The 9699-nt window shown below is 34.1% G+C and overlaps 1 protein-coding gene across 4 annotated transcripts; it reads left to right on the top strand.

Annotated features, from left to right (window-relative positions):
- The first annotated feature begins 990 nt into the window (after positions 1-990).
- On the top strand, positions 991-9195 carry LOC110426471 (transcription factor TGA2.3-like). 4 transcript variants are annotated; one of them, XM_021441674.2, is made up of 12 exons: positions 993-1233; positions 1525-1697; positions 2552-2655; positions 3029-3099; positions 3209-3400; positions 3658-3732; positions 3842-3901; positions 4511-4588; positions 4715-4766; positions 5658-5929; positions 7833-8081; positions 8579-9195. In XM_021441674.2, the coding sequence occupies exons 2-12, from the start codon at positions 1600-1602 to the stop codon at positions 8723-8725; spliced, it is 1398 nt and encodes a 465-aa protein (XP_021297349.1). In that variant the 5' UTR covers positions 993-1233; positions 1525-1599; the 3' UTR covers positions 8726-9195. The 4 variants fall into 4 exon arrangements, with proteins under 4 accessions (XP_021297352.1, XP_021297349.1, XP_021297350.1 ...); XM_021441675.2 differs by having other exon boundaries at positions 1516-1697; XM_021441676.2 differs by having other exon boundaries at positions 1484-1697.
- The last annotated feature ends 504 nt before the right edge of the window (positions 9196-9699 follow it).

The following is a 9699-nucleotide window of genomic DNA, read 5'->3' as shown; positions in this document are numbered from 1 at the left end:
AAACATTACTTTCTAATTTTTTTAGTAACAAATTGCTAAAAATAGAATTTCTTATTCCAAGAGAAATAAAAATTTCTCATTTTTTAGTAATAAATTGCTAGAAATAGAATTTACTATTCCAAGAGAAATAGAGAGGATAAAATTTCAAAGATCCAAAACGGCTACAAAGGAAAAAGGAAGAATAGAACTGGGAAAAAGTGGGTGGCTTTGAAAAATGGGAAGAAAGTTGGCAGTGGATCAAGACAGCAAAAGAGGAGATTGGGATGATCTCAACGTCACGCTTTCTCTGCCCTTTCTTTCTCTCTCTTATTCTTTGAAAAAGAATACATCAATTGTTAAAGAAATGTGAACGATGACTTTGATTAATTAATTATTTCATCGATTTTTTTTAAAAAATAATAAAATATTTTTTTTAGAATAGAGTTTTGTTAACTAATTTCTTTTATTTAACTGTATTCTTTACAAGACTAGTTCAAATATTTTTATATTAAATATAATAATTAATAACTAATTTAATAATTTCGAGTAAATTGCATATGTGATATTTAACATTTTATTTCAGTTTCATTTTCAATATTTAATCTATGAATTGTTTTTATTTGGATCCCTAACTTTTGAAAATAATTTCATTTTAATCTTTTTATCAAATTATCTTCTAAAATTGACATAATAGCTACATTTGTGGCACGTTACATTAATATTATTAGCATTTTGTGTAAATATTTTATCAAATGTTAACAAAAGTAACGTGAGAAAAAAATCAAAATAAAATTTTTTTAAAAGGTAAAAAATTAAAATAAAATAATTTAAAAATTATAAAAAAATATGTTTAAAATACTTATTAGAAAAAGATATTCAAAATAAAATAATTTCTCTTTCTTTTCTCCTGCTTCTGAAGCAGTACTAATTTTTTTAAAATTTATTTTATTATATTATTTATCTGCTGTACACTACATGTAGTGACCAACTCATTACATGTACGATTAAAAAGTCAAGAAATAGATTAATTCTTTAGATATATTTTATTTTATTTTATCTTCCTCTTTCCCATAAGCCTTCCTTGTTAGGGTTTTCCCTTTTCTTTAGCTCTTCTCCTTTTCTCTCGTTTTCTTGTCTTGCTTAGTTCCTCAAAATTTACACTTCGTTTGTTCCAGCTGAACTAGCTACTTCTTCTTAGTTGGAGCTGTATGCAATCGTTGGTGCTTTGAATTTCAACTTTAAAGAAAAAGCCAGGTTAGCTTACTTCAGGGATTTGGTTTTTTTCCCCTTTTTGTGATTGAAACTCAATTGTTTTGCTATTTGGTTTGTATTCAGATTTGGATTTTGGCTTTTTTTTTCTTTTATCTTTCTGGGTTGTTTTTATTTTTGTGTTGCAAAATTGTACGGACTAGTAGGTGAAGATGATGGAATGCTTCTTGTTTTTGGTTTGAGAATTTTGATTATAATATAGCTTATGAATTTCTTTTGGGTAACTTTATCTGAGTTATTGGGCGTATTTGGCTGACTCAATGGAAGAAATTGAAGGGGTGGAAGTGGAGATTGTTGTAAAAGGATAAAAAAGGGGAGGTGGTGGAGGATGATGATGGTTCGTGATGATTGATGGGCAGTAGAACAGTGAATATTGGTATAGAAAATGATAAGAAAGCTGTAACAGCGATGCCAAGCTACGTTCCTTCAGTACCCACTTCCAATCCCAGGTATTTGTTCATTTTTTCAAAATTGGCTTTGTTCTGAGTTTTAAATTTGTTTTGATTTTCTATTGTTTCAGAGCTTTCTGTTAACTGTTTTGAAGTGAAAATTTTTGATGGGAGGAGGAATATTCAAGGCTTTTATGCTTGTTATAATTGTAGGCCATTAATATTCCTAAGGGGTTGAGTCAGGGAGTTAATATATTGTTTTGTTGTCATCTATGTTGTTGATTTCTCATTTGTGTCTCTGGGGAAAGAATGGTATTATATTGATTGAAAGGTTTGCATTATGTGATAAAGAGCTGTTGTATTTTCCCTCTGTAGGTAGTTTGGTTGTATGGTTATATTTGATAATTGCCTATCTGTGGATGCTCTTAAAGTTAGAACTTGTAAGCACCCATATTAAGCTGAAAGCATGTGGAATCTTTTTATGAATATGCTGGTTGACTTCTGTTCTACATTGTTTTTTGGTTTATTAACTTCTGTTTCCTGATGGTATTATACTTATGGCAAGTTTCAAAAATCAGTACTGTTTCAGAGTGTGAGAATTTGTCGCTTTTTTTTTGAGTTAGAGTTTGATCAAAAAATGCTAACTTGTCTTGATAAGAGGTTGATCAAACTATGATCCAGAAACTGGAATGCTGAACATTTTGTATTGATATGATCGTGAGAATGTGTGGTCGGCCTCATTATGATAAATAGAGGCTGTTTAAGAATGTAGATGTTTTGTTGTGCCATGTTACACATTATGGAATATTCCTATTTAGCTTTTTCTTCTTGGCTTGGGAAGATGGACTTGATCTTTTACTTATTGGATTATATTGCTTCACTTTAGAACATGTGGTTTTGATGACTTATTTCAGCAGCACAGAGGCAAACACCATTCGTTCTTCTCGAATACCAGACTTAGGAACCCTTGAGCAATCTCTTGGATTTCGCATCGAGGATGCTGTTGATCTTACCAGAAGTATGTAGTGATGGTCTTCAATTTTCTAGTAACAGACATATGCAAGAATTTCATTTTTCATTTCATGGAAATTTTCTTTTCTTTTTTCTTCTGTTTTATTATTTCAACTCAAGGATGTAGCTTTCTACAAATGTGATTGCCAAAAAGCATAAAATTGAGGGTAAGGTGAGGAAAGCGATTCATAAACCAAACATTTTCAGGATTTCTCCTGTGGCAGTGTGGCTTTGCTATTGAAGTTGCCATCATATTGCAGTGCTCATTTTTCTTGTTATGAAATTGAAGTTATTTGTGGATTTAGTGTTTTTTTTCTTCTTCTTTTCTTAAGGGACCTTATTTTGACATATATATTTGATGAACAATGTTTTGTCTTTAGATCCTCTATTTAATCAAATAAAGTCAAGTACCCAGGCAATAGCTGATGCTCAATTTGGTGCTATAAATAAGGTGGGCAGTTATCTCCAATAAAAAGTTGTGTTTGTGCGTCAAACTTTTAACATAAATTTAGTTACTTAGAATTCTCTGTGTCTGTTCGTGTTTGGGTGTGGGGATGAAGACACTTGCATCTGCAGACAACAACCTCTCTGCTGCCATTGTGGGGTCACAAACATTAACGCTTAAAAAAGATACCCCACCTAATCTTGTATCTATATCAGCCGGTCGGGAGAATTGGGGGGATTCCAATATGGCAGATGCCAGTCCTAGAACTGATATTTCAACAGATGACACTGATGAGAAAAATCAAACGGTGATGCCTCTTAACTTTGATTTCATGTATAAAATTCTATGTTTACAATGCATTAGTGAAACACTTTTGCTTCTTTGGGTTTTAATTTTCATTTAAACTTATGGATTTCAGAAGTTACCTTTTCTTTCATCATTGAGAAATAAAAAAGAAAAGAAAAATTGCATGTGTAGCACACACACGAACATACGCACAGACATAGTGCTGGAGAATTTGCCTGTTGGCTAATAGTTATTGTGAATGCACCAACCTTTGTGCAGTTTGAAAGAGGTCAAACAAATGCTATTGTGGCCTCTGATTCTAGCGACAGATCAAAAGATAAAACAGATCAGAAGGTCAGAGTTTTTTTAATTAGAAGAACTAGAATATTTATTGTTAAAGTAGTTTATTCATATACTATCATGTTGAACATATTATTTCTCCTTCTCAATGGCTACTTTGCAGACATTGCGTAGGCTTGCACAAAATCGTGAGGCTGCAAGAAAGAGCCGGTTGAGGAAAAAGGTATCTCGTTCATGACTTGGTTTAGTCTTTTCAATTTTACCATTTTTTTATACTCAAGCTTTTATGATATTCTAGTGGCAATTATCTAGCAGTGTCCGGTTCCTTTGAGTCTTATTATAAATTAAATCTAGTGGTAATTTATAAAATCCATTGTAAAGTTGTGTAGCAGGTACACACTTATGTCACACCTTTAACTTCTATTGGTTGCCCCTCTCAGACACTATAGAAATTGGAAAAACATAATTTTGTCCAGATGAACGCAAGTAATTTCCTCAGGGAAAGTTTTTGGTTGGAAATATGAGGAAACTATGTTGCTGACGCTTTATTTTTCTTAGAGTATCCTTGTCTGAAAAATATTTGACGGACATGGATATGGAGGTCTGACCCTCCAAATAAAAGGAAAGACTTAAAGAAAAAAATAAAATTAAATGTGCCCATGTCAGAGACGTACCCAATCTGACACACAAGCCCTAGTCTGAGTAACAAAGGAAGAAAGTGCAGAATGGCAATCAGTTTATGTTTTTTTTTCCCCAGCAATTAAAGCTCAGTTTGCAGAATTTATTAGCATATTCCTTAATTGTTAACCATTCTTCTGCTATCGAAATCTAGGCATATGTGCAGCAGCTTGAGAGTAGCCGACTGAAACTGACTCAACTTGAGCAAGAGCTGCAGAGAGCTCGTCAGCAGGTTTGCTTTGTGTTAATCCCATCAATATTGTGATGTATCATTTACATTTTTCGATGTTCAGGCTGATAATACTGTCCATTATGCCTCACATATCCTTTTTTTTTTCTGTCGCTTCTTTCACTGCAGGGCATATTTATTTCAAGCTCAGGAGATCAATCCCATTCAATGAGTGGAAATGGTATCTAAGCTTTATTAGTCTTTCCTACCGGTCAATTTCATAGTTGAAATTGGAAAATCGATTTTGGTGATTTGTTGCTAGGGTCTTGGAATTCAAGTTTATTGTGTTGTGAGTTTGTTGAAAGGGTTCATTAAATAGCCATACATGTGTGGATATTGTGTGATTACTGACAAATGGAAAACAAGGTACAGAAGGTACCGTTTCTGCTTGTGTTAGACGTCCAGGAGTACCATGTCAGGGTATTGAATTCAAGGGACAGAGTTCATCACTTTAAAAGAGTTTCAAATGCTGTTCTAGCTTGGGGGTCTGTTGTAGATATAGTTGCTCTGTTTCTTGCTTTGGTCTTCAGGGTATTAAGGTCTAATATTGTTGGATAGATGTTTTTTACTGCTGAATTTTTATTGTCAATAAAATTTGATGCCATTGTTTGGCTTGGCCTGAACATGAAGTGATTGTTGGTTTCTTCTTTCTTAAATTTGGCTTCCATATGTGAGAACATTATTGCCCTTACTTTTTCTGTTGTTGCTATGTGATACTGAATTATGTTTTTATGGTTTTTCCCTTCTCTTCCCTTTTTTACTTTGAGACAGAACTAAAATTAAAAGGAAGCGGTTTTAATCTTTTCATTTTTTAGCGTTTGTGATTTTGAACTCTCTATCTACCGATGTATCTACCATGCTAAGATATTCTTTTTCTATTGTTGCTATGTGGTAGTGAATTATGTTTTTATGGTTTGTCCCTTCTCTTCCCTTTTTTTCTTTGAGACAGAGAACTAAAATTAAAAGGAAGCGGTTTTAATCTTTTCATTTTTTAGTGTCTGTGATTTTGAGCTCACTATCTACCAATGTATCTACCATGCTAAGATATTGTTTTTATGAACTGCTGGCACAGGTGCCCTGGCATTTGATGTTGAGTATGCACGGTGGCTGGAGGAGCACAATAGGCAGATAAATGAGTTAAGGGCTGCAGTCAATTCACATGCTGGTGACACCGAACTTCGCACCATTGTTGACAACGTCACAGCACATTTTGATGACATTTTCAGGTTGAAAGGCATTGCTGCAAAAGCTGATGTTTTCCATATCTTATCAGGAATGTGGAAAACACCTGCAGAGCGGTGTTTTCTGTGGATTGGTGGCTTCCGCTCATCTGAGCTTCTTAAGGTGAGCTCCAGTCTTTTTCTACAGAGGGACTGCTGTCATGGTGCATGCTAGGTTTCAATACTTGGTTGCCTCAGAAAGTGGTCCATCAGAATTTACATATCTTAACTTTATTGGAGTTAGATTTATTACTAATTTGCTGGTTTTTGAATCTGAATATTGACTAAGGAAAATATCTGGGGCTTTGGTTGTTGCATTTACTTTTTGTTATTTGCATTTTGCTTCCTAAAAACTTATTTAAGCAATGGGGGATCCTTTTTCCACACATGTTTTGGTCTTATGCCAATTCTTGTTGCTACGCAGGTGGGAGCCACCCAAAACATGCATTGAAGTAGGGTCACCCTAAAACGAAAGGAAATTGTAAAAATTAAATCTTTTATATTTGATTAAAAATAAAAAATTGTTTAAAATGAAAAATCTATTCAAATGTAATTCTCCCATAAAAATAAAGTAATGCTTTTACTGTTCATAAAGTTAAATATCTAAATTTTAATATTTCAAAAATATTATTTTTGTATCCAAAACGTTTTAACCTTTTGCTTCTGGAACTATAAAACAAGTAGCAAAGGTAACAAGCAACTAAAGCTTTAATGTTTCTTCTGATCTACTATTTTCTAAAGGAGTTTGGTCCCAACTCAGAAAAAAGGACAGTTAGATTAAGCTCTTCTTTTTGCATAATCATGTTTAGTGGGTCGTTAAGCTTCAAAATATGTGGTCACCTAAGAAAATTTGCTGGCGGACTGGTGAGACATTTGTTGTGCCACTGAGCTGAATGTATGAGATGGCAACCAGGTTTCTTGGGATGCGAGGGTGCTTTGCTTTAGATTTTTCAATTGAAGCGTTAAGATATGATATAGCGCAACAACAGTGCGATGTTTCTGTTAAATGCTGTTCAATAGAGCTTGTGCTGCCTTTTGCCCTGTTTGAACTTATTTGATGTATTTGAAACTTAGTTTGGCTATTATTCTTATTAGTAAACCCAGACTGGTTGACCTTGCCCTTGATGTAGTTTGGTTCTTTGATTGGTCTGTTTGTGCTGTTGACATGGAAAAACCAGCATTGACTAGCTGGTTTTTGATACGTCCATGACCAATTAGGGTTTTTTTCTTTTTTGTCCTGAATGGCTGGGATGTGGACTTGCCAAAATGACTTTTAAATTAAAACTAGGCTAACTTTTTCGTATTAAATATGGGTTGTCTTGTTATTTAACTATTTTTTTTAAAGAAAAGGTGAAAGCTAAAAGGTTAAAACAATTTTTGTAAGCTTAGCTTATTTGTAATTTTTCTAATGATATGAATTTCTAATTCTTATTTCTTAAGTTGTTATTTGTAAAGTTATTCAAAATATTTTATTATCTTTTACATAATCTATAACTTTTTTTTTAAATATAATATTTAAAATATTTTATTAACTTACCAACATTTGATTTGAATGATTTGATTGTTGAACCATTGGCTTAATGATATGAAGCCTTGTATTGATTGTCCGGTCTGATTCTGATAAGTGTGGTTTTCTTTACTCAATTCTTGCTGTTTTATACGAAAATATGTTATGAACTAAACTGGCTTTGCCCATTTTGTTGATCTAGAAGCTATGTTACATGCGTTGTTTACTTTATCCTAATGTATTGCATTTTACACTTTAAATCTACATGGGATGGTGCTTAGATCCTCCAAATTAATATAAAACATTGCCAAAAACATGTCATACCTGTGTAAGAAACATGCACCTGTATTTGATGATCCTGAGGCAATGTAACAAAGTCTCAGAGTTCTTGATTTTAATGATTAATGTAAAGTTGTGTTGTTTTCCCCTTCTTTTATCCTTAAATGAACTCTGATGCATAGATTTTTTCTTCCCATGTTAGTTGACTGATCATTTTTAAACTTAATTGATATTTATGCAGCTTCTTGCGAATCAATTGGAGCCTCTAACTGAGCAACAGTTTATGGGTTTCCACAACTTGCAGCAGTCATCCCAACAGGCTGAAGATGCTTTGTCACAAGGGATGGAAGCATTGCAACAATCTTTGGCTGAGACGTTGGCCAATGGCTCACCTGGTCCCTCCGGATCATCTGGGAATGTGGCAAATTATATGGGTCAAATGGCCATGGCTATGGGAAAGCTAGGGACCCTTGAGGGGTTCGTTCGTCAGGTACTTTCCTTTTGGGTGCAATATGGCGTTGTTTCCAATGTGTTTTTCTATATGTTATGTGATTTGATTGTTGAGCCATTTCTTTGTCCTCTTTTCAAACAGCAGAATAACAGTTTTCTTGTGTGGATATCCCGTCTTAACATAATTAAATGTTTGTTTATAGTATGTCAAAATTTGATGTGAATGGTTGCAGCTGTACTTGGAATAAAAAGCAAGTTAATTTGAGTAATACTTACATATAATCTTCTTTGGTTCTAGATAGAATATGTCTGTTCTCATGATTGAAGAAGGAAATTGTGGTGCTTCCACATTTTACAGCATGTAAAAATTGACTATTGCAATATTTGTGAGCAGGATAATGTCATTTCCTTTTTTGTGTAAATGCAATTTTCTTTTGTATAACTGTATCTTAGGTTTCAAATTAAGTTATACTCTTATCAAGTAATTTTTCCTGGTTGGTAACCAGGCTGATAATCTTTTTTTTTGGTACATGCCAGGCTGATAATCTGCGTCAGCAAACACTGCAACAAATGCACCGTATCTTGACAACTAGGCAATCAGCTCGTGCCCTTCTTGCAATAAATGACTATTTTTCTAGGCTTCGAGCTCTCAGTTCTCTTTGGCTGGCCCGGCCACGCGAGTGAGAAGTAGATATATCCTGCCGTTTGAAGTTACTCTGAAGATTTGACTGTCCTTTGATCAAATTTTAATGGTGTTCTCCTGGAGCAATGCTATTGTTTCATGTGGGTAAATCGCTCTTCGTCGACTTTGACATCCTTGAAGGATGCAACTATGGTGCAACTTGGTCACTTCGTTGTATCTATAGGTACTCCTTTGACAGTTGTAACATCAGATATGTTCCCAAAGGTGTTGTATGCTCATTACTTATGTTGTTAAACAGCAGTGCAATAAACTGATAGCGTTGTTGCTAGAATTGAGAAAGGAAGATAGGGAGTGGTATATGTAACATAGGATAAAGCTGTCAATTTGTATACCGGGAATCAGATTAAAAAGCAGGGTGGTAATAGTTCTCTTTTAGGGTGTTATGACAACCGTTGGCTTGTATATATGTTAAACTTTCATTTGTAATGTAATTGATCCTATGTATTTCATAGATCGCACAGGATATTGGCTCTGCTGCAGTTTCAGGGACATGCTGGAATTAAACCTAGAAATCTTAATAGACTCAGTTATACGAGGCTTTTAACAAGTGCTTATGGTTCACCTCTACACCAGGAAATGGAAAGCAGAATGATACTTGTATGATGCGAGGCATAGGCTGAATGCATTTCTTTGTCTAGTGTAATGCCATTTCGTTCAACAGTCCAACGAAATGGTGCGACGTAAATTGAGTATTCGGTCAGTCTCCGTCGGACACCTTGGCATTTCTCAGTTGATAATTTATATGTTGACTGGAACTCAATCGATATTTAATTAGGCGGCAGTATTTGACCATACGCACACTTTTAACAACTAATTTGAACAAAGTCAAGAAATTATGAAAGACACAATGCACCTTATTATGATGAGCCCTCGTAGCATGTTTTTCTTTTCCCAATCATACTCATGTATTGTTTTTAGAGGTAGCAAGTGAACGAGTTTGGATTGGTTCCTCTTG

The sequence above is a fragment of the Theobroma umbraticum genome, unplaced genomic scaffold (assembly GCF_002168275.2).
Source record: "Theobroma umbraticum cultivar Fairchild unplaced genomic scaffold, ASM216827v3 scaffold_89.0, whole genome shotgun sequence".
NCBI lineage: Eukaryota > Viridiplantae > Streptophyta > Magnoliopsida > Malvales > Malvaceae > Theobroma > Theobroma umbraticum.
This window is presented reverse-complemented; position numbering and strand designations above follow the sequence as displayed.

Coding starts and splice junctions, on each gene's coding strand:
- LOC110426471 (XM_021441674.2), top strand. CDS start 1,600: ATGGGCAGTAGAACAGTGAATATTGGTATAGAAAATGATAAGAAAGCT. Junction 4,767..5,657: donor CCATTCAATGAGTGGAAATG/GTATCTAAGCTT, acceptor CTGCTGGCACAG/GTGCCCTGGCATTTGATGTT. Junction 5,930..7,832: donor GCTCATCTGAGCTTCTTAAG/GTGAGCTCCAGT, acceptor ATATTTATGCAG/CTTCTTGCGAATCAATTGGA.